The following is a 25,418-nucleotide window of genomic DNA, read 5'->3' as shown; positions in this document are numbered from 1 at the left end:
AGAGGTGTCGGGCTTTCCGACATGCCCCCACCTCATGTCGAGGACTTTCCTCCCGGTTCCTCTTGGAGTCCTCATTGGACGAACGTGTCCATCGGACCAGATACTGACCGTGGCCTGGGTTCCAAAGAATGGACCCGGGTCTTGGATTTGCGCTTCACCATAGATATGGTAAGTAAAGGGAAAAAATTGGGCTCGACGGCATTCTGCGTTCAGCCCAAGAGCTTCAGGTTGTCATCTTGGTTAAGCTCCTCCTCCACCATATGCATCACAGTAGAATTTAAATAGTATTCTTGCTTGAATTGGGAGCCAGTGCGAGTCGAGGTATGCCTAGGTGATGTGGTCGTGTTTTCTTAGTGAATAGATTAGTTTCAGGGATGTGTTTTGTACTGTTTGTAGTTGTTTTATCATTGTTGTGGGTCTGGGGAGATATAGGATGTTGCAGTAGTCAAGGAGACCTAGGACTAGGGAATGGACCATGAGCTGGAATTGTTTTCCGATGAAGAATTTTCAAACTTGCCTTAGATTTCTCATGACAGCAAATGATTTCTGTATTGTTTTGTTATCTGTGGTAGCACGGTGCATCATCTGTCTATCGTCATTCCCAGAAGTTTTAGAGTGGGTTGAATGGGGTATGTGACTGAGTTTATTACTAGGTTTGTTATGGTTGGGGTTTTATTTTTTTTTCGAGAAGTATGAATTTTGTTTTGTCTGGGTTCAGTTTTAGTTTGTGGCCTTTCATCCATGTTGCCACTGTTTCTAGAGTTCTGTGTAGTGTGTCTGTCATGGTGGGCGTTGGCTGATCAAAAGGAAGGAGAATGGTGATGTCTTCTGCATAGCTATAGGAGGTTAAGCCTATTGTGTCTAGGCAGGTGCCGAGGGATGCAATGTAGAGATTGAAGAGTATTGAGGGATAACGGCGATCCCTGAGGTACGCCACAGGGGTTGGACCATGGTTCTGATTTTTCTTTGTTTGTCTTTACTCTGTAGGTCCTGGATTGTAGGAATCCTTGAAACCATGTGTGTACTTGGCCTGTGATTCCTAGTGTATCTAGTACTTGTAGCAGGATGTCACAGTCTACCAGGTCAAATGCTGTGGTGAGATCTAGTTGAATAATCAGCATTTTTTTTGCCTGTGCTGAGGTGTTGTCTGTGTCCAGAAGGGAGCCTAGTAGTGTCTCAGTGCTGAAGTTGGTAGAGCAAATTGTGGTTTTCTAGGTAGCTGGTGAGGAGTTTAGCTATGAGGCCGTCCATTAGCTTCACATATAGTGGAATTGAGGCCATGGGTCTGTAGTTGGATGGCTGATCTGTTGCTCCTTTTGGGTCTTTTTTTTTTTTTTTTATAAATCTTTATTCCTTTTTATTTCTTTCAACAAGTGTACAGCATTATTACAATTAATTTACATAACACACTTGACATTCTTAAACAATATTATTATACATGTTTTTATTCCCCCCCACCTCCCACCCTTTTCCATATCAATAAAATATTCCTTCCAAATTTATATATAATTATACATCCCTTTTTTATAATACAATTAATCTGACATGAAATCTGTCCCTCCCCCCATCCTTCTTCCTCAAACACTTTAAACATTTTATTATACCCAGTAATGCACAACAATAAATATCCCATCCTATTACATATATCTCCTTATTTTTCATAACAACATATTTCCAATATTTTTCCCTCCCTATCCCTCCCATCCCATCCCATTTCTATATATTATCCCCTAAGGAAAAAGAATAAACTTTACTCGTTATAATATTCAATTAATGGCCTCCACACCTCTTGAAATCTTTTAAAATACCCCCTCTGTATCGCAAGAAATCTTTCCATCTTATACATATGACAAACTGAGTTCCATCAAAAATTACAATTCAATCTAGAACAGTCTTTCCAATTAGTTGTTATCTGTTGAATTCCCACTCCCGTAAGAATCAACAATAATTTATTGTTTGCTGCAGATATTTGGCATTTGGCCCTCATACACATTCCAAAAATCACTGTGTCATAGGATAAAACAATTCAGAAATCATTCGCAATCATGAGAAACCTGAGACAAGTCCGAAAATTCTTTGAAAGAACACAATTTCAACTTATAGTACAATCCCTAATACTGGGTATATTGGACTACTGCAACATCCTCTTCCTTCATTGCCCTGCAACTACGATTAGACAACTCCAAACAATCCAAAATACAGCTTTGAGACTCATCTACTCATTGAAAAAACATGACCACATTACAGAGGCCTTCATCAACTCACATTGGCTTCCAATCCAAGAAAGAATCCAATTCAAATTCTACTGCATATTATTTAAAACCCTACACGGAGACAGCCCATCATACTTGAACAATCGCCTCATCCAAGCACCCACTACCTGACACAGAAAAACGCACTCCCCATTCATACCCCCCCCAATCAAGGAAGTAAAAAGAACAAAACTACACGACGGCCTACTAGCCACTCAAGCCGCAAGACTGAACAACCAGATCTCCAACCTTCTGATGACCACCCTAGACTATAGGACATTCAGAAAGGAAATAAAGACCACACTTTTCAAGAAATTCCTAAAGCAGCAATAACATCACGACCTCTTAGTAACTCTAAAACTGACGCTCGATCTACCCATTACTGCACTAATAATAACAAAAAGAACCTCCACTATGACCACCTATCAACTCTCTTACAAACCACCTCACCCTCAACAACTCGCTAAATGTCTATAAGATCTACAACCTACCTCTCTAACTAATCATTGTAACTCTGTTTTTAAATTAACCTTTTGTAATCCGCCTTGAACCGCAAGGTAATGGCGGAATAGAAATCCCTAATGTAATGTAATGTAATGTAATAAAGCCCATGACTCTCCATCAACATATTAACTTGATCCCATATTGATATCCAAAATGCCTGAATACATGGACAATAAAATAAAAGATGGTCTAGAGTTCCAACTTCAATTTTACAATGCCAGCATCTATTAGACTTAGAGCAATCTAATTTTTGTAATCTAGTAGGGGTCCAGAATGCTCTATGCAACAAAAAGAACCATGTTTGCCTAATAGATGCTGACATCGTACCTTTAATTCTCCAAGACCAAATACGTGGCCATTGAGATGCATTAATCTGATGATTAATCTCAATGCTCCAAATATCTCTTAATCCATTTTTAGGCTTTTTATTCAAATAATTAGATATAATTTTATACCACTTTGCGGCCTGGTGACCCAGAAAATCTGCCTGGAAACATAAGAATTCTAAGCTGTAATGATCATTTAAAGATTTCCATTCAGGGAACCCCACCTGAATAGCCTGCTTCAATTGCAACCACTTATAATTTTGTTTTTTATTCAGACCATATTTATGTTGCAATTGTGAAAATTCAAGCATCTTACCATTATCAATTACTTCCGTTAATGATCTTATACCTGCTTTAATCCAATCTTTCCAGACAACCTTAAACCCGCCTATTTGTATCTTGGAGTTTACCCAAATAGTCTGTTGTTTCGATTTTAAAATAGAATCAGTAGTTAATTTGTCTATAAACCTTAATGTTTTCCAAGTATCCATTAATACTCTATTGTCCTTACGTATTCTAGGCACTTTTATACCAAGCAAAAGATCAAGCCTAAGTGGAAAGATAAGTGATCTCTCCACCCTTAACCACTCTGGTAATTGTTCCAAAAGCTCTGGGAGGACCCAATACATACCTTGGCGCATGATATAGGCCTGATGATACCTATAAAAATTGGAAAAATTTACCCCACCTTCCTCAATTGGTCTTTGCAAAGACACTAAAGCCACTCTTGCAATTTTACCCAGCCAAATAAATTTAACCAGAATACTATTTAATTTTTTATAGAAAGACCCCTGAAAAAACACTGGTATCATTCCCAATTGATAGCAAACCACAGGCAAAATCATTATTTTGGGTCTTTTAAGATCAGGGTGACGATGATTTCGGAGAGGTCTTGTGGGAAAAGGCCATCTGTGAGCATGGTTTGTATCCACTGCATGAGGAGAGTGCGGAATTTAAGGCTGGAGGTTTTTAATAGGTATGGATGGCATTGGTTGAGGTTGCAAGCTGCATGGCTGTATTTTTTATAGAGTTTGTTAAGGTCGGACCATTGTATTATGGAGAAGTGGGACTAGGTTCTATCTCCTGCAGCTGATTCTGTGGGGGGCATTGTGATCTCTTCTAGGTGGGTTGGAGTTCCTGCGAAGTTTGTCCTGGCAGTTGTAATTTTGTTTTTTAAAGTATTCAGCTAAAAGGGTGGCTGAAGGGGGAGGATTGTCATTTTGGCTAGGTAGGGTTTGGTGTCTTGAGTTCTTATAATAATTGGAATAGTTTTTTTGTGTCTTGAGCTTCTGTGCCTATTTGGTTTGTGTAGTATCTTTCTTTTTTCTTTTAGTTTTAGTTTGTATTGTTAAACCATTTGTCTGATCGTCTGCTGATTCTGGTTTTTGTTTGTACTGGGGCTAGCTTGTCTAGGGTAGTTGTACTTATATTGCACCATTGTGAGATGAAGTCTTTGGGGGTCACATTCTTGGATTGTAGCGTATGTTTTATTCCAGAATTTTGAGGGGTCGATATATATACATGATTTGTAGGTTAAGCTTTGGGATTTTGGTTTGGTTTTGCCTTTGGCCCAGATGATATTGAAGGTGTATGTGTAATGGTCTGAACAGATGGATTTGGACCATTTTCCATTTGAGGTCTGAATCTCTGGTAGAATGGGCTGTTGGGTCATGAAGGCTGCAATGTCTAGTTGGTGACCTTTCTCGTGTGTGGTTTGTGGGTCTAAGAACTTGTAGATTAAGGCTTTGAGGTAAGTTAGTATGTTTTCTACTTGCTTAGAGGTATGGTCTTTGAGATGGAGGTTTAGATCTCCTAGGATTAGGTTGTAAGTTGCCGTTAGTGAGTTTCAGTATATAAAATCTTCGAATTCTGGTCTTGCTGTGTTCCAATTCCCTGGTGTTATATAGCAGAGCATGCAGGTTATGGATCCTTTTAGTGTGGTGCATGAAAGTTGGCAGGCTAGTAGATATATGGGAAGCTCATAAGACCATAGGTGTTGCCATCTGCAACAGATCAAATGTCCATCAAGCCCAGTATCCTATTTCCAACAGCAGCCAATCCAGGTCACAAGTACCTGGCAAGATCGCCAAAAGAGTAAAACAAATTTTATGCTGCTTATCTTAGAAATAACAAAAATTACATCCCAGCATCAAACAAAATTTCACAACTAAAACTTATGCATAAGTCAACTGTAATAAGATCCATGATCATCGGTTAGACACTATTACAGATTGATTAAAGAATCCTAAAAATAAGCAGTGGATTTTTCCAAGTTCTCTTAACTCACGGTCTTCAAAAAGCTGCTGGCAGCGATTCTTACACAATGCCCATGGCCGACCCAGAAAACATCCCTCTGATGCAAAACCCCAGCATGAGAGGAAAGATTTCCAGGCCAGCCACAAGCAACATGTAGGAACCACTGCCTACAATCTTTTGAAGGCTGCAAGTTCAGCTGCACTGAATAGTGAAGGCAACAGGAGGAAGAAGTACTTGGATTCCTGGAGCCTGGCCCAGAGGCAGGTACAGCACACTGAGCCCTCCTGAACTCTTCGGGGCCAAGGCATGAGCTTACTTGGCCTATCCTTTAATCCTGCCCTTCACCTGAGAGAGATTTTTGGAAGCAGCTAAGACTAAGGAGATTCATCCCAAGTGTCCAAAAGAAGTCTAGCTGCAGGAAATGATTGTCAGGATGTGACAAGACTTACTAGATACAAGCCATCTCAATCCCTTGGAAGTCCATGCTCCCTTGGATAGACTAAGCTCCCTGGTGTATCATATTACAGTACTATATAGAAGTATTAAGGAATTCTAAGGGAAGAGTTATTGTTCCCTATTTTCCTCTCTCTTCAAAATGAAGTATTTCTAGTGAAATTTGGAGGGATTTTTGTATTGAAGTCAAAGAGCATGGATACTATTTATTTAAAACATTTGTAGTCTGCATATTCAGATAACACCATTACATGCATAATAAAACTAGACAGATCAAAATAAATCACCACATACAATATACAATTCAAAAGCATCTGCAAATAAATAAATAGCAGCAAAACTAAAAAATACCCAAAATCTGAAAATGCCAGTCGAAAAAAGTGGGCTTTCAACTTTTTCGAAAGGCCAAAAAGTTAGCGTTCAAACGAACATAATCTGGGACTGAGTTCCACAACGATGGTCCAGCTAATTGAAAAATGCAAGCATGAGTTGCAATTTTGGTCACAAAGTGGATTGAAGGAATAACCAAATAGTCTCTGCCTTGTGATCTTAAAGAACAAGAAGGAGCACGTAGCTGCAAAAAAGAAGCAATCACCTTAGGCAATCAGTAACGTAACATAGTAGATGACAGCAGATAAAGACCCGAATGGTCCATCTAGTCTGCCCAACCTGATTCAATTTAAATTTTTTTTTTAAATTTTTTCTTCTTAGCTAATTCTGGGCAAGAATCCAAAGCTTTACCCTGTACTGTGCTTGGGTTCCTACTGTCGAAATCTCCGTTAAAACCTACTCCAGCCCATCTACACCCTCCCAGCCACTGAAGCCCTCCCCAGCCCATCCTCCACCAAATGGCCATATACAGACACAGACCGTGGAAGTCTGCCCAGTACTGGCCTTAGTTCAATTTTTAATATTATTTTCCGATTCTAGATCCTCTGTGTTCATCCCATGCTTCTTTGAACTCTGTCACAGTTTTACTCTCCACCACCTCTCTTGGGAGCGCATTCCAGGCATCCACGTTAATATCTTGAATTGTATTCTCCAAGTGACCAGCAACCAGTGAAGTTCAGCTAGTACAGGTGTAACATGGGAGTAGTGAGGTAATCTTGCTATCACCCTAGCTGCAGCGTTCTGAGCTATTTGAAGTACTCTAAGTGATGTCTTCGGTAAGCCACACAGAAAAGAATAACAATAATCTAAGTGTGGCAGAATGTACCTCCGCATAACTAATCTAAAGTTTGCAGCAGACAACAAATCCCGTATTTTTAGAACCATCCTGATCTTTAAAAAAACAAACAAACAAACAACAGTTTTCACAACTGAAGAGATGTGACTACGAAAATTTAAGTATCTAAGTTTACTCCCAAACTCTTAATTTCCTGTTGAATTAAAATTGAAACACCAGTGTATACAAACTTCAACGGAGCCCCTTCATAAGCAGAGGAAGAAAGCCATAGACTCTTGTCTTTGAGACATTTAGGCTAAGATCGTTCACTGACATCCATAATTGGATCTTATCCATATAATTTGATAGTGACTGGTAACCCTGTGTCCAATCAGCTGGAAATTCGAACAAAAATTGAAGATCTGCATAAATTCAGTAATGTAGACCAAACTCCGAGAATAACTTCCCAATTGGTGACAAAAACAGGTTAAATAACACTGCTGATAGCGATGAACCCTATGACATTCCACATCTTAAAGGAAGAAATGTAGAACGATCATTTCCAGTGACCACACAAAAAGATCTATTACTCAAAAAAGATTTAAACCACTTTAGTACATTACTTCCAGAACTTACCTAAAATGTTGACTAGTCAATCTGAATGTTATAAAGGGCTGTTTCCCATGAATGCGTTACAGAATAATCTCAACAAGTCTGGGTACCCAACCTGGTACCCTGAAAAGAGAAGAGGAGTCCATACAAGGATTCAAGGCCCATGTAGAATTCTAAAGGAAGAACAACAGGTTCTTGAGATCGAGAACATGTGTGACTTTCCTAATTGTTTTATCAATATTTTTATTCTGTAAATATTTTAATTTGAGGGACCATCAAATAAAGGTAATTTACTTAAAATACCTGCTTGGTGTGAACTTGCTTTTTCTGTAGGGCTATGGAACGAATTGGAAGTTGTGTCTATCATCCAGCGAAGGCCTTGAGACTTCCACTATCAGAAACCCTTACATTGTGTGTTCTTCTAGTGCTTTATATACACCTCTGGGCCTTCCCTCTTCTCAGTATGAGAGGATTACTACATATTTAGAGTCAAAACAATCCGGTACCAACATACTGCCTCAATCAGGAAGTTCCTCTGAAGCCATGAGTCAAGAAAACCACTATGGAAAGTCCACTGTGGAAAGTCACTTTGCAAACTAAGATTACTTTACAGAGGTATCTGGTGGCGGTTAGGGAAAATGTTGACTGTTCCAACAATTTAAAGATGATTCTATAAATGTGGCCTGTATGGAAGGGTAGAAAGAAGCCATTTTGAAGTCGTATAATATGCCATATAGCATTTGCCAAAAACAGAACAAAACAATCCTCACGAGACACTGCATACTTGAGTAAGAGTTGTAGTCTGATATGACTCAAATGGAAATTGTGTATCTTAATGCAAAGTGACACATGTTACATAACACACCCAGCACACTGTAGGGATCATTTACAGCAGTGGTGAAAGGGAGGCTCATGTAGATTGAAGGAGATGGATAATGCAAAACATAGGCAGATTCTGGAGAGAAACTTTTTCAGTCTTCTACAAATCTGGACTGCTGAGAAGTCATAGCAATTAACATAGAAACATAGAAAGATGACGGCAGAAAAGGGCTATAGCCCATCAAGTCTGCCCACTCTACTGACCCACCCCATTAAGTCTGAGTACTAATGACTTAGTTCCTTAACTCGACCCTCGTAAGGATCCTACTAGGGCATCCCATTTATTCTTAAAGTCAATAACGCTGGTGGCCTTGATCACCTGCTCTGGAAGCTTGTTCCAGTGATCTACAACCCTTTCTGTGAAGAAATACTTCCTTATGTCACTATCGAATTTCCCTCCTCTGAGTTTGAATGGATGCCCCCTTGTGACCGAGGGTCCCCTGAGAAAGAAGATGTCTTCTTCCACCTCGACACGTCCCGTGATGTATTTAAATGTCTCAATCATGTCCCCCCTCTCCCTGCGCTCCTCTAGAGTGTAGAGCTGCAATTTGTTTAGTCTTTCTTCGTACGAGAGACCCTTGAGCCCCGAGATCATCCTAGTGGCCATCCGCTGAACCGACTCAACTCTAAGCACGTCTTTACGGTAATGTGGCCTCCAGAATTGCACACAGTATTCCAGATGAGGTCTCACCATGGTTCAGTACAGTGGCATTATGACTTCAGATTTGCGGCTAACAAAGCTTCTATTGATACATCCCATAAGTTGCTTTGCTTTGGATGAGGCCTTCTCTACTTGTTTGGCGGCCTTCATGTCTGCACTGATGATTATTCCCAAGTCTCTTTCTTCTGAAGTCCTAGCTAGTGTTTCTCCATTTAAGGTGTAAGGTTTGCATGGATTTCTGCTACCGAGATGCATAACCTTACATTTCTTAGCGTTGAAGCCCAGCCGCAATGTCGAGGACCAGTTTTCCAACGTAAGCAGATCTTGCGTCATACTATCCTGCAGATTGCTTTCACTTACTATATTACATAGTTTGGCGTCATCAGCGAATAGAGTTACTTTACCCTGAAGCCCTTGGGTCAAGTCTCTTATGAATATGTTAAAAAGGAGTGGACCCAGGACCGAGCCCTGTGGCACTCCGCTGGTCACCTCCGATGTCTCAGAGAGGGTGCCGTTGACCACCACCCTCTGACGTCTTCCACTCAGCCAATCTTTGACCCATGCAATTAGTGTCTCACCTAACCCCATTGATTTCATCTTGTTTAATAGTCTACGGTGTGGGACGCTGTCGAAAGCTTTGCTGAAATCTAAGTACACTATGTCCAGAGACTCTCCCGAGTCCAGCTTTCCTGTTACCCAATCAAAGAAGCTGATAAGATTGGATTGGCATGACCTATCCCTAGTGAATCCATGTTGACTAGGATCCCTTAGATTCCCCTCATCCAAAATCGTGTCTAATTTACATTTAAGTAGTGTTTCCATGAGTTTACACACTATTGATGTGAGACTCACTGGTCTGTAATTTGCAGCCTCTGCTCTGCAACCTTTTTTGTGCAGAGGAACGACGTTAGCTGTTTTCCAGTCCAGGGGGACTCTCCCTGTACTTAGGGAGAGATTGAAGAGCATGGTTAATGGTTCCGCCATGACATCGCACAGCTCCCTGAGTACTCGTGGGTGCAATTTGTCTGGTCCCATGGCTTTGCTTACCTTGAGTCTTGACAGTTCGCTGTAAACATCAGCTGGTGAGAACCCAAAATTCTGAAATGGGTCTTCCTTGCTTGGCTTTGCTTCCAGCTGTGGCCCGTGTCCAGGCTCGCAGGTAAAGACTGAGCAGAAGTAATCGTTCAGTAGTTTGGCTTTTTCGGAATCTGTTTCCACATAAATCCCATCTGCTGTTCTAAGACGTACTATCCCGTTTGTGTTCTTCTGCCTGTCACTAATATACCTGAAGAAGGATTTGTCCCCTTTCTTAATGTTCTTTGCTAGAGTTTCTTCCACTCGAAGTTTGGCCTCCCTGACTGCTGTTTTGACCGCTGCAGACCTTGTCTTGTATTCAATTTTAGCTTCTTTCTCCCCAGTGCGTTTGTATGAAAGAAATGCTCTTTTCTTGTCCTTGACTAGGTGTGAGATCTCATCAGTGAACCAACGGGTTTCTTCTTTCTTTGTTGTTTATTTACCGATTTTATGTAGCGGATAGTTGCTTCGTGTAGTGTCCTTTTCAGTGTTGACCACATAGCTTCCACATCATCCGTTGTTTCTTGAGCCTGTAGCGTCTGATGGACGAAATCACCCATGCTTGCGAAGTCAGTGCCCCGGAAATTGAGTACCTTCGTTTTTGTTTGTGATCTAGGGAAGCCCTTTCTAAGGTTGAACCATACCATGTTACGGTCACTGGTTGCCAGTGTTTCTCCCACCAAGACTTCCGTGACGCTTTCCTCGTTCGTAAGTATCAGATCCCGGATGGCCTGGGCCCTAGTGGGCTCTAGTACCATTTGTTTGAGCTGTACTCCCTTCATGGATGTTAATATCCTCTTGCTACTACAAGTTGTTGCTGAGAATGTGTTCCAGTCTACATCAGGCATGTTGAAGTCCCCTAACAGGACAACGTCCCCCCGTAAGGTGATATTCTCAATGTCTTCAATTAATTCTTTGTCTTTGTCCTCCGATTGTCTTGGAGGTCTGTATACCACACCGAGGTATAGGCATTTCTCTCCGCCTCTGGCCAGGTTTACCCAGATGGATTCCCCAGTGTACTTGACATCTGTGATCCTAGTTGTCTTGATGTTCTCTTTGATGTAAAGTGCTACCCCACCTCCCAACTTACCCTCTCTATCTTGGCGAAGCAGGTTATATCCTGGTATAGTTATATCCCACCCATGAGAGTCAGTGAACCATGTTTCGGATGTTTTCAGATATGCAAAAAGAGTATCCCAGTGGGAAGAAAGTGAATATCCAAGTGGTCCAGTCAAAGCCTAGATCTCAATCCAATGAAAACTTTGTAGCAAGATCTGAAGACTGTAGTCCACAGATGGTCCCCAGACAATCTGAAAAAGCCTAACCTATTCTGTTAAGAACAGGCAAAAGCTGTGCCATCCAAGTGTACAAAGTTAATAGACGTTTATCTTAAATGACTCATGGTCATTACTGCTATAGAAGGAATTTCCACCAAGTACTATTTTTACAAGGCACACTATTACAATTCCCCAGACCCTTCGGAGTTTTTGAAGAATGTTAATGCACAAAATAGGTATATAAGAAAGCCATCAAAAAGTCAATTTGTTTGGTGCTCATGTTCTCTAATAGAATGGAAGAACCTGCCTGATTTAAAGGAGCTGCAAACTAATCTGCAGCTGTTGTTTCCCAAGCAAGGAATATTCGTTTGCTATCCTACTGACATGTACCGGTTGTGTGGTTGTACGACTTAACTCAGTGGACCAAAAGGCTTAGTTTGGAGTCCCTCTACCCGAGTCCCATATCATAAAGATAATTTGAGCCTTGAGAAATTTGAAAGGAGAGTATGGTCAGATTTGGCTGGACCAACTACCAGGATAGAGAATCCTTAAAGTGCTGGTTTACTTGGGTGGCATCTGAAATTTCAAATGGCTTGATTTGACTAGATATATAAGGTCTATTGGGATTGCCTTCTTTAAATTATTAGTGAACCATGAGGAGCTGCAAGAGGATCACCTCATAATAGCTGATGAAATTTGATGTTGACAAAAGCAAAACTATGAATTTATGGAAAAAACATATCTATAGGTAAATGATGCTAGCTTCTCCATTAGAAGTCACTACTGTGGACGATATCTTGACATCCACAGCTTATTTATTTTATTTATTCATTTGTTTAGCCCGTTCTCCCAAAGGAGCCCAGAACAGGTTACAAGCGTACATTCATAGTATAAGCAGGACAAACTATGGTGGGAAATACAAACTTGGTGGACATAGAAGTATAAATTTCAGCTTTTACAGAAAAGTCATAACATACAGATTTGGAAATACAGACTTAGTGGACATAGGGTGTTTTAAAATTGCAGCATTTTCCAAAGAGACATATGGTGGTTTAAATTACATCAGTTTCCATATGGACAACCTAACAAAGGTAAAATAGCTTTGCAGATTTGTGCATCATTGAAGTGTGGTGAGTTTTTGGTCCGGTGGTCAGACAAAAGGGGTGGTCAGGGATGCAGACGTAAGCTGGATTTGTAAAGAGGAAGATTTTCACGGCCTTCCTGAAGTTCCATAGACTGTTTAACGATCAGATAGATGGGGGGATGATGTGCCATAATCTGGGTATGAAATGTGAATAACAGCGTTTGCGGGCTGTTTCAGACATGAGTGAGCATCCAGGTAGAATGGCTAGCCGTTTCTCTGCTTGGGATCTCAGTGATCGGTTGGGACATAAATTTGTAGTTTTGATGCCATGTAGCTTGGTATCTTGTGGAATGTCTTGAAAGCTAGAACCAGGGTTTTAAAGGCGCATCATTTTCAGATAGGTAGCCAGTGCATGGATATTAGTGCAGGGGTGATGTGGTCGTGAAAGCCCAGGTTTTTCAGGAGTCAGATTGCAGCGTTTTGCATGCCTTGGAGACGGGAGATGGTTTTTGCGGGTAAGCCTACTAGTAGCGCGTTGCAGTAATCTAAGTGGGATAAAACAAACGCATTTAGTAGCTGAGCAAAATCGTTCTCTGAAAAGTAAGCATGGATGCACTTTAGCTGGCATAGGTAATAGAAACATGAGGACACTAATTTTGATACACGGTCAGAGCGACAGGTTTGAGTTGAGAATCACTCCCAAGCTACGGTCGTTGTCTTTGGCTATAAGGGTATCATTTCCTCAGGAAAGGGATGGGCGGGAGTACGTGCAGAAAATCTTGTGTATCCAGAGAAATTCATTTTTTGACGTGTTGAGCTGTAGTTTGTTTGCAATCATCCAGTTCTTTATTTCAGTTAGGTAGCAATGAAGTTTTTTTGATTTGTGCATCTCAGGGTTGACCTAGGGGGAGATAGGGCTGTTTGTCATCTGTGTAAGAGTGGATTTTGATTTAATATTTTTCTGCGATGTCGAGTATTGGTTTGATGTACAAGTTGAAGAGGAGTGGGAATAGCAATGCACCCTGGGGTACTCTGTAGCAGAGGTTTTGGATAAGGAAGGTCCTAGTAGTACTTTCTGAAATCTTTCTTCTAAGAAGGAGAACCATGCCAGTGCGACATCATGGATTCCGATAGAGTGTAGTCTGGATAGGAGAAGTGAGTGATCAATAGTATCGAAGGCAGCACTCAGGTCTAATAGTACCAGCAATGCGTCTTTACCCTCATTGAGGATTTTCCAGCTGTCATCTTCAATGTCTAGAAGCACTGTTTTGGTGCTGTGTGCTTCCTGAATCCGGATTGGAATTTGAAGAGGGTGGTGTTTGTTTACATGAAGTCTTGCAGTTGTGCGAGTACTATCTTTTCTAATACTTTTGAGACAAATGGGAGGTTTGAGACTGGTCTATAGCTGCTTGGATTCTCCTGGTTCATGGTTGGTTTTTTCAAGAGTGGCCTTACTACGGCAGATTTTCAGCTCTGAGGTATTATGCCTGATTATAGGGACTCATTAATTAGAGGTAAAATGGAGTTCAGGAAAGACTCGTTGGTAGCCAGCAGTGTGGTGAATGGGCACTGGTCCAAGATTGAGGTGTGGGGTGTAGGGAGACTTTTGTACCTTTAAGGTTATCAATGGATACGGGTTTAAAGCCGTTTAGAGTTTCTAACTTGTATGGGTTGTTGTGTTGCATAGTTTTTGGGATGCTTGGCAGGGCTTTGGCTTCTACATCTAGGGTTTCTTGTATCTTAGATAATAATAATATAACAGTTTATATACTGCAGGACCGTGAAGTTCTATGCAGTTTACAATAATTAAAAGATGTTACAGATTGAGTGGATTTAACAATGTTCTGCTGGTTAACATTGATTGAAAGATGCTCCAAATTGAGTAGATTTAACAAAGTTAAAAGCTAGTGATTAACAGCTCTAGGGATCAATTATTGTGGAATGAGATTGTGCAGGTTAGTTGCCTAAGTACTTTAGGAACAGATATGTTTTTAGGCGTTTCCTAAATTCCCCATAAGTAGTAGATGTAAGCAATTGTTCTAGATCTTTACCCCATAATGCTGCCTGATGTGAGAGGAGATGTTGATGATGTCTTTTAAATTTACATCCTCTAACCAGAGGGGAAACAAAATTAAGTGTGAGCTTTTCTTATGTCTGTTGGCTGAGAAAGAGAAAAGGCCAGTTATGTATTTAGGGGCTAAACCGAATAGTACCTTAAAACAGAAACAACCAAACTTGAACTTCACACGTGCCTCCATCGGCAGACAATGCAGAAGTCGGTAGGAAGGTGTAACACGGTCAAACTTCTTCAACCCGAAGATCAGTCTGATCGCTGTATTTTGCACTAGTTGTAGTCGACGCATATTCTTCAGGGAAATTGCCAAGTAGGCGATATTACAGTAATCAGTATGAGGGATTGTACCAGAATTCTGAATGACGACATCAAAATATGCTCTAATGGACCGAAGCTTCCAGAGAGTGAAGAAACCCTTTCTGATAATGGAGTCCACCTGGTCTTTCATGGTTAGGCTCTGGTCCAGTGTTACACCCAGTACCTTCATAGTAGATTGAATAGGATAACTGAGTTTATTGATGCATAGTGATGTTTTGGTATCAACCGGGTGTGGCGAAGCAACAAAAAATTTCTGAGTTAAGTTTCAGTCTGAATTCTGTCATCTATTGCTCCATCAAATTTAGTACTTCTGTTGCTTTGGGAGTGACTTCCGAGACAGAGTTAGTGAATGGGATAATGATCGTGAAGCCATCTGCGTAGCTAAATAATTTTATCTCCAGCTGGGACAATTGCGCACCTAATGAAGACATGTAGACATTGAAAAGAAATGGGGATAGTGGTGACCCTTGCGGCACGCCAGATGGATTGCTCCAGGTATCAGAGAGATCGTAATTGAAACGTACTTAATAGGTGTGAGACATAAGGAAACCTCGAAACCAGTCTAACACCTCTTCTCTGATACCAATTGCATCTAAGCATTGTAGCAGTTTCCCTTGGTCTACTAAGTCAAACGCAGAGCTCATATCGAATTGCATGATCAGGGCGTTAAGCCCCTTACTGAACAGGAGGTATAAGTTATCCAAGATAGCCGCAATTACTGTCTCGGTGCTGAACAACGGTCTAAAACCAGATTGAGTTTCATGTAAGAGAGAGAACTGATTAAGATATTCTATTAATTGGGTACATACCAATCCTTTCATGAGTTTTACAATAAATGAAATTGATGCTACTGGTCTATAGTTGGTGACTAGTGCTGAAGATTCTTTACTATATTTTGGAATTGGGGTTATTATTATGTGGCCATTGTTAGTGAGGAATTTTCCATTTTTTCAAAGATAGTTTAAAGTCTAATGGAGCTGCTTTCAAATTTCTGGGGGACATGAGTCCAAAACACAGTATGATTTTGAGTACTTATTATATAATTTGATATAGTTATTCCATTCTAAATCTTGAAAGGAACTCCAAATCATGTCAGCTGGTATATCATTTCCTTGTTTGTTGACTATTTGATGTTCATATGTGTCATTTGTAGAACAGTTATTTCTTAGGTTTTTAATTTTTGAATCGAAATGCTGTGCTAAATCATTTGCTGAAGGTAGTTTGATATTATGCACGAGTTGAGTGTGGTGTGTGGTGTTAAATAAATTCGTAACCAAGTTAAACAGTTCTTTTGTATTGATTCCATTTGGGCTAGTATTAGATAAGTCGATTGTGGAAAAGTAAAATGCTTTACGTTTTTCTTTTATCAGTTGTTCATAGATTTTTATGTTGGATATCCAATTGTTCTGGTCTGTCAATTTTCCTGTTTTTTTCCAAATTCTTTCCAGTCATCTGACTAGTTGTTTTATGTTTAGAAGTTCGGTGTCAAACCATTTGTTATATTTATTCGAACAGCTTTTGCTGTTTCGTTTAGGGGCAATTTTATCTAAAATGGATGTGCTAGTTTTCATCCAGTGATCCCAAAACTCGACACCTTCTCCTATCTCCGTTTGTAGTTCATATTCTGACCAATATTCCTCTGGTATGATAGGACACCTTGTGAGATGTTCTCTTTTTATCCTTGGATGTGTTTTAGATTTTAAATGAGTCCAGTTTAACTTGAAATAATAAGTAAAATGGTCAGACCAGATATCGTGGCACCAAGTACCGTCAGGTAGAGAGATGGAAGGGTCTAAAATCTCCTTTGTGGACATAGCTACCACGTCTAAGTGATGGTCTTTTTCATGTGTTTGTGTGGGTACAGGGAGAGTATAATTAAGCAAAGATAGAAAGTTTTTAAAGTCTTTCGCATCTGGATTGTCCTCTTCATCTAGATGTAAGTTTAATGTCTCCTGCGATGATATTGTATGAAGGAGTAATTGTATTATGTAGGACAGATTCACAAAAATTCTCTCTGGCTTTTGGCCAGCTTTTCGGCAGGACATAAAATAATATGCAAGAAAGGGATTCTTCTAGTTCCTTATTGCTGATTTTACAGGCTAATATTTCTAATTGATTGGTCATTTTGGAATCCAGTAGTTAAAATTCAAATTCTTCTTTAAGAATTGCTAATCCTCCTCCCTTTCTTCCATCACGATTTAGATATCTTATTGTGGAAGAGGTTTGAGAGGGATTCACTGTCTAAGCTTGATTTTTGGTTGTGGTATGATCCTTGGGAGGAGTAAAACAAATTTTTGGACAGTGAGAAGATGGCCTTTGATCTGCTTGGTATCTTGGATATTAAGTTTGTGGAGTGTGCCTTTTTTTGTTTTGAGTGTTGCTAAGTTGTATTCTTTCAAGAGGCTTATCTTCAGCGCTGTGTGTTTTGAACCAGGTTTTTTCAGCTTTCCTGACTTTCTGTTCTCTCAGGCTTTCTGTGAATCAGGGTGATGAGAAAGATCTTGTGTTTGTTTTGACTTTAGCTAATTTTTTGTATGGACTTTATGCCAGAGTGCCAAGCCTGTGCCTTTTCTTCTAGTGGGTTGGTTGTGGGGCCTGTGTTTAGGTTGAGATGCCAATGGATAAATCGTGAAGATTGATCAACTTTGGGTCGAGTGTGGTTGTTTTGTGAGATGCTGTTTTTTCTACACGTCCTTTGGTTTTAATATATAGGTTGAATGAGATTATGTGGTGGTAAGTCCAAGGGACCTGAAAGTTTGTCAGCGGGGTTGGTTTGTTGTCGAGTAGCAGGTTTATGTAGGAACAGCCAAAAAAGCAATTAGAACTTTAGGAATTATCTTAGCTCATTCAGTTGAACACATGAAATCTCTCTACAGGCTCAAAAGCTTTCCAACATTATATTAAAAGTCTTGACTTTCCCTGAATGCCTCCTATTCCGAAAAGGAAAGAAAATATTACATAGGTTCACTGTTAAGTGAGAAGTATTGCAAATTAAATCTGGTATACTGCATTCCAACAAAGCAAAGAACAAGATTGTGACAATGCCATCATTCAGTTTAATAATCTCCTTGACTGACAACTTCTTTGCAAGTAGGGCGAAGCAGTATAGTATGCTCAAACTGGGTTGTATAGGAACCTTTAATGTCGCACAGTGGAGGGTAGGGATCCATTATTCCCCATGTCACACAGATTCAGCATTTTTACATTTTAATTTTTGGAACACTATTATAAAATTTATGCTTTCTCAAATATTTATATTCCAACTTCAGTGCTTTCATAAACTTGACTCTTTCTGATTTCTACATATAAGCAATGTTGCCTTTTAAAATTCTCTGGAACCCATTTTGTAAAAAAATAAATAAATAAAATTAAAAATAAAAGTAAAAGTAAAAAAAAAAGGAATTATCTTAGCTAAAGTATAGTGGCTGCCATATTAGTCCTCTTGAATGTAGAGAAATACACTTTCTGATTACTCAGCTCTTCCTCCCCCTCTCTCTAATCTCTTCCCCTTAACACTGTCATTTGATTTATTTTATGATACAATTATTTCTACTATTGCCACTTTTTGCTCACAACTTTCCAACTTGGGAAAGGGAGTTTTAGCTCCTGAAAAATAGTTTTAATTTATGCACATAAGTGTGGAATGCTTGCTGCATTTTCCTTTGCAAAAGTTTTAGATACAATTTATTTTCTGTTAGATAGGACCATATTAAGACAATGGTAGCTTTGGACTACATGCCGACTCTGTGCAAAAACTGTTTCTCACACTGTGAATTCTGTAATGAAGATTAAATTGCATTAATGGATAACCAGTCCCTAATGCAGTTTGCCCAAACTTGAGTCAGGTGACTAAGTGTAGACATATTGTTGAACACTTCATTAATTAATTTAGAATGAGAACAAATTTTGTCAGCATAGAGTACATGCTATATAGTACTAATTTGATTTTGTGAATTAAGGTCTTTCACAAGCACATGGACTGAATCAATGATTCATTAAAGAGTGAACTGATATCGTGTTTCCCCGAAAATAAGACACTGTCTTATATTAATTTTGGGCCCAAAAAAGGCACTAGGTCTTATTTTCGGGAAGGTATTATTTTTTTTCATATACAATGATTATCTCTCCCTTCTCTCCTCCACCCCAATTCTTCCTATTTCCTTTCTCTCTCCCATGTGCAGCATTTTCCTCCCCTCTCACCCATCCCCTTGTGCAGTATCTTTCTATCCCTCCCTTTCTCCCATCTCCCTGTGCAGAACCCTTGCAGCTTCTATCCCTCCCTTTCTCCCATCTCCCTTTCTATCCTTCCCATCCGAACCCTGACCACGAGCCGAAATACCTAGAAACAAACGGCAGCACAGGCTGAATCACAGCCTGCCCTTCTCACGTTTGGGCGTTCCTCTGCTGCATCACTGATGATGTCATCAGCAACGCGGCACAGAATGGCCAGAAGGGCAGGCCACGATTCAGCCTGTGCTGCCGTCTGTTTCCAGGTATTTCGGCTTGCGGTCGGGGTTTGGATAGGAGGGAGAGATTGAAGGGTCGGCGGGGGACAAGGGGCGCTGCTGCCGGCGACTACGGCTTATATTAAGACCTACCCCGAAAATCATGCTAGGGCTTATTTTGGGGGAAACACGGTAGTTTGACAGTTTTGTACTGTGGTTTCAACTCTGTATTCTGAAGGCCATCCTATTAAATAAATAATGTCTTCAAAATGTGTTGCTTGGGTTTATGTAGTTGTAAAGGGTGATTAGTTTTTTGCATTTCTCCTCGATTACTGCATGCATTTCTAAAAAAACCCAGAAAAAAGATGTATGTAGTATGAAGTACAAAAAAGGCCATCCAAAACTATGAAAGATGCAACTATTACACTAAAAAACCCTAAAAAGGTAAGAGATTTTAAACCTGGAGAAGTGTCAGCTGAGAACAAATTTGATAGGAGGTCTATAAAATCATGGAGTAGGGCACAAAAGGAAAATAGAAATCATGTGTTCATCCTATCAGTGGTACTAAGACAAGGGGAAATGACTGAAAATAGGTAGAACATGTAAAATTATTTTTTTACTCAACATACAATCAAACTGTGGAACTTGTACTAAAAGATATGACCAAGGCAGTTGAAATAAGTGGGCTTAAAAAGAGAGTTTAGACAGGTTTCTGGAAGAAATATCCATTAACTATTACCAGTCATGTAATCTTAGGAGTCACCACTACGTATCTTTTGGTGTCAGCTAGAACAGTGTCCTGCAAACTTTCTTGAGCCAAGACGCACTAAAGCAGTGGTCTCAAACTTGCGGCCCGGGAGCCACATTCAGCCTGCCAGGTACTATTTTGAGGCCCTCGGTATGTTTATCATAATCACAAAAGTAAAATAAAACAGTTTCTTGATCATACGTCTCTTTAGCTATAAATGACAATATTATTATTAAGACTTGGCCAAAAGGAAAGATTTATAAACTATAAAGAGTTTTACCTCATGCAAAATTGTCATTTCTTTAATAAGACATTAACTATTTTTTCTGAGGCCTTCCAAGTACCTACAAATCCAAAATGTGGCTTTGCAAAGGGTTTGAGTTTAAGACCATTGCACTAAAGGTAATGGTCACAGCTCAAGGCACCCAGAAGTGCACGGATGTACCTGTGATGACATCACACACGTGATGTCATCATGTTGACATCCAAGAGTGCGTGAAGGCCCTATCCACGAGTGCGTGATGGCCCTCCAGACAGGCCCTGAGATGCCAATGGGAGGTGCCAGAAGGAAAGAGGGCCAGAGAGGAAAGGCGCTGATGCCCACCGATTGCCTACAGGATGCGAGTCTCACTGTGAGGCATGTCCTGTAGGCAGTCAACCGGTGTCTCTCCTCCTCCCCAGTGTGCCATGGCACACCTTAAATTTCAGGAGGCACACTAGTATGCTACGGCACATTTTGAGATACACTGAGCTAGAAGGAACAGATCTGCTACTTAGGATCTTGCTGGGCACATGTGATCTGGACTGGCCACTGTGAAAGACATAAGAATTGTTATACTGGCTCTGACAGAAAATCCATCAAATCTATAGGGGAGTTAATCAGTAATTGCACAACAAATTGTAGCTAGATTTTAGACCCATGCTGGTAGGGCTTAGGAGGAGGTCAGTCTGTAGCCTGACTAGGATCTGTTACTGCCAGTGATATATGAATGAATGGTATCAGATCCCTGCCTTAAAAAGATAGCAATTGATGGGTCAAAGAAAAAAAATCCTTAAGAGTAACATGCTACAAAAAAAAAAAAAAAAAATCTATTCAAATTAGAAATCCCCAATACATGCAGCTCCTAAACAAAAGTCAGCAATGATTAGTTTGTTCAAGACACTTTCATTTCAAATTAGTAAACTCACAAGGAAAACACAAAACATACTTTAATTATATTAGCACCTCCTTTCTCACAGCCAATATGGTATTTCTTTTCTGGAGTTTGAAATGCCAACAATTCTTTTGTCACACCAAGATGCCCTTCCAAAATGGTCTCTTCCATACCAGTTTCACCTGTTCTTTTCACCTCATCCTACCAATGAAAAGGAAATCAATAACGTCGCAGGTCAGTTTGTTAAAAAAAAAAAAAAAGAGAACAAGAAGCAACAATAAATAGATTTAATAAAGGCAAAATGACTAAGCATTACATCTTACCTTTATCCTTTTGAGCCAGTCAATTTCATTATTCAACAGAACCTCTGCATTGGGCATATTAATGCTACTTATGTAAGCATAATTAAGCAGGTGTCTTAATAGCGTGAAATAGTCTCCAGCATGTTTGGCTCTTTCTTTAGCAGTGCTCTATAACAAAACATTATTTGCACATTAAAATGCATTTCACAGAATAGAATGTTCAAATACAAGACTGCTATAAGCTAAATCTAGCACTAGATAAACTTAGCCATGATTCTTTACATTTACAGACTGCTTCTACATTTGCTTGAAGTGGTAATTATGATATATATATATATATATATATATATATATATATATATATATATATATATATATATCCTCAAGCAAATGTATATATGCATATAAACTAGAATTGATATACAAGAATATTAAAATAAGACTTTACCCCCAACACAGTGAACAGCAGAGTAATGAAGAAGAGCAAAGGCCTGTGTCCCATGCAACACCTTGTAGCCATAAGGAAAAACTGTTCTTGTGCCATTTGCCGAACAATTCTGAAAATATGCAAAAATGTACATGTTTCAATATTTTATATTGTGTTTTTGTAAATTAATATGTCACAGCACAAAATTAACAGGAGAAAAACAAGACAGAACACAGATTAAGACCCCCTGAACAATATTCCCCTAGGTAGATTCTTGAACATTATCTTCATCCCTGGTCAGCTGGGAATAGAAATAGTGCCATTTGTGGTGATGGTAACGCCATGGTAACTGCTAAAGTTATAGCTAATGGCTAGACTTGGAGCCCATGATACAAGGCTCCAAAAGGAGCCCCGGTACAGCCTCAGGACTGTTGCTACATGACTATATTTGAAATAAGTAGGAGAGTCTTAAAATAGGGGGAAAAATCTATAGCTAGTTGGGAATGATGGCTTATAGCTTTGCATGAAATGGAAGAATAGAGAGAAAGGAGAAAAGCAAAGTTGCTTATCTGTATTGCTCCAATTACACAATCATCAGGGATATAAGTAGAGGCTTCTAAAATAAGGAAAAAACTCATTTAGTAGACTGAACCCTAGCAGTGCATTCCAACACATCATGCCAAGAACCAGATGCTGCTTATTTTCAAGACCATGGTGTGAAGAAAGGAATGGTACTGAACATCTCCACAGATTAAGCGAGTATAATTAGTTCTGGAGATTCTCTGAGAGCCTCTCTGCTTCTCTGTTCTCTCAGCCTCTCCATCAAACTCAGAAAACAAAGCCAAAACAGGAAAAAGTGGCCTTAATAGGACAGGATCTATATCTTGGATTGTCCTGATCAGGTCTATAGTTGCTAGATGTTTATCACAGTGAAAAAACCAAAACAGAAAAAGTGGCCTTAATGGGACAGAATCTCCATCTTGGATTGCCCGACTAGGTCGATAGCTGTTATTTCAGGGGTGTCAAAGTCCCCTCCTCGAAGGCCGCAATCCAGTTGGGTTTTCAGGATTTCCCCAATGAATATGCATGAGATCTATTTGCATACACTGCTTTCATGGTATGCTAATAGATCTCATGCATATTCATTGGGGAAATCCTGAAAACCTGACTGGATTGCGGTCGAGGAGGGACTTTGACACCCCTATGGTGTCACCCCTAAGTTTATCACAATGAAATCAGGAATTCCTGGCCAGTCTAGCCATGAAGGCAGATTACTTTCTATACAAGTTGGAGAGCTCAGGCTGGTGAAAGCATCCCATAAATGCGCTCTGGTGCATTGATCTTGAAGAACTTTAAGAACGGATCTCCATAAGGCAGAAGTTTGGCACAAAAAGCATTTCTTCATACCTTCCTTAATCTTAATAGCTCACAAACAAAACCACCATAGAGAATCATCTGCCTCTAAAGCCAGGGTCTCAAAGTCCCTCCTTGAGGGCCGCAATCCAGTCGTGTTTTCAGGATTTCCCCAAAGAATATGCATGAGATCTATGTGCATGCACTGCTTTCAATGCATATTCATTGGGGAAGTCCTGAAAACCCGACTGGATTGTGGCCCTCAAGGAGGGACTTTGAGATCCCTGCTCTAGAGTGACCACATGTGAAGATACTTGGCAGTAACTCTGGTACTGACTGCATCTTTTACTGATTGCATCTTATGTATTTAGCATTTCTATTTATTGCTTTTTGCATAGCTGTGTACTTTGCTTTTGCTGTGAGCCCTTTATTTTTGAACCATACTGTCAAGAGGATTAATAATTTTTCTATGCCAATGTCACTTCATGCACAGAATAGGATTTTGGTATCAAATCCTTCGGCATGGTTACCTACTGTGCAGTAGACATCTTAGATTTCTGTGCTTGGAGTCTATTCGATTTTGCTGTTGTAAGCTGCACAGAGGATTTCTATGGAATGACCTGCAGTGTTTCTGTAACAAACCCTCTTTTATTTATTTATATATGTGTGTGTGTGTGTATATATATATATATATATATATATTATTTTTTTTTTTTATTTTTTTTTTTTGGGGGGGAGGAATAGATGTTCATCTTTACAATTGTGTCTATGATGTAATACCTTTCCATTCTCTCTTGAAGAGCTGTCACTTTTTGAAACTGGGGGATGGGTATCAAAAAGGCTTAAAGGGAAAGAGAGCAAACCACCACAATGGCAATAGCTCATACTTAAGCAGATGGATGATTCACCAGGTAATGTTTACCCAAGAAGCCTTATGCATGCTTAAATCCTAGGTGCCTGAGCTGAAAAGAGGCTAGTATTTGACCAAAAATCAAAGATACTAAACAATAAGTATTAATGACCATTACCATCCAATAGCTAATCTTAGTTTCTAAGCCAAAATTGTAGAGAAAAGAGTCTTTAATCATCTAGCAGAGTAGTTGGAAAAAACAGTTCTCTCCACCCTCAGACTGGTTTTAGCCACCACCATTCAACTGAACTGTCTTTATTATGCTTACTCACATTAATCCTCTATCAACTTGATCACCAGTCAGTTCTTATTTCACTAGATCTCGGTGCTGCGTTTGATAGACCATGAACTTTTAACGTCTTAAAAACCCAGGTATCTCAGATACAGTATATGAATCGTTTGTCTCATGCTTCAATAATCGCATACATCGAGTACTGTTCAATAATACCTACTCAGACTCTCTCCTTTCCATATGGAGTACCACAAGGCTCCATCTTGTCCCCAATGTTATTTAATACGAGGGCTGTTCAAAAAGTATCAGACCTTAATTTTTCTTGCGTAAACAAATAAAGCTAGGGAGGCATGGTTTGGTGCACATATGTAGGCGACCCTAATGCGCATGTTTGAATTTTTTCCCGCCTACAGAAGCTGTCTGTCGCTGGCAGACCGCCGATGAGTGAGAAGTGTAAGTAGCATCGTCAAATTTTCTGTTTTGACAAAACAGAAAAAGTTTAACAACGCTACTGCATTAAATTTTGTGTAAAGCTTGGCGATTCCAAAGTGGAAACGATCTGCAAGATTCAACAGGCCTTCGGGGACAAAGCAATGGGCACCACACAGATAAAGGAGTTGTACAACCGCTTCAGAGATGAATGCACATCAGTGGAGAGTGAAGCACGTTCTAGTATGTCAACATCCAGAAATGAGATAGTCATTGACCAAGTGAGGTCCCTGGTGATGTAGGATTGTCGAATCACAATCAGAGAACTTGCAGATGAGGCAAGCATCAGAGTTGGATCTGTTCATTCCATTTTGACTGAGGATTTGGGCTTCAGAAGGATTGCAACGAAATTTGTGCCAAAGCTGCTAACGATTGCGCAGAAGGAACTCCCTTTGGAGATCACACAGGACATGCTGGAGACTG

General features: G+C 39.8%; 1 protein-coding gene across 4 annotated transcripts in view; it reads right to left on the bottom strand.

Annotated features, from left to right (window-relative positions):
• Positions 1–25,418, bottom strand: part of USP9X (ubiquitin specific peptidase 9 X-linked) — a 589,740-nt gene that overhangs the window by 171,502 nt on the left and 392,820 nt on the right. For all 4 annotated transcript variants that reach the window (XM_033949377.1, XM_033949378.1, XM_033949379.1 and 1 more), the window contains 3 exons: positions 22,033–22,141; positions 21,606–21,752; positions 21,337–21,483 (listed from right to left, as the gene is read on the bottom strand). In XM_033949377.1, the coding sequence (XP_033805268.1) occupies positions 21,337–21,483; positions 21,606–21,752; positions 22,033–22,141 (403 nt within the window). The remainder of the gene's footprint in view (positions 1–21,336; positions 21,484–21,605; positions 21,753–22,032; positions 22,142–25,418) is intronic.

This window comes from Geotrypetes seraphini, chromosome 6, assembly GCF_902459505.1.
Source record: "Geotrypetes seraphini chromosome 6, aGeoSer1.1, whole genome shotgun sequence".
In the NCBI taxonomy this organism is placed as follows: Eukaryota; Metazoa; Chordata; class Amphibia; order Gymnophiona; family Dermophiidae; genus Geotrypetes; species Geotrypetes seraphini.
The sequence above is the reverse complement of the archived record's forward strand: the minus strand, read 5'-3'. Positions and strand labels throughout refer to the sequence as shown.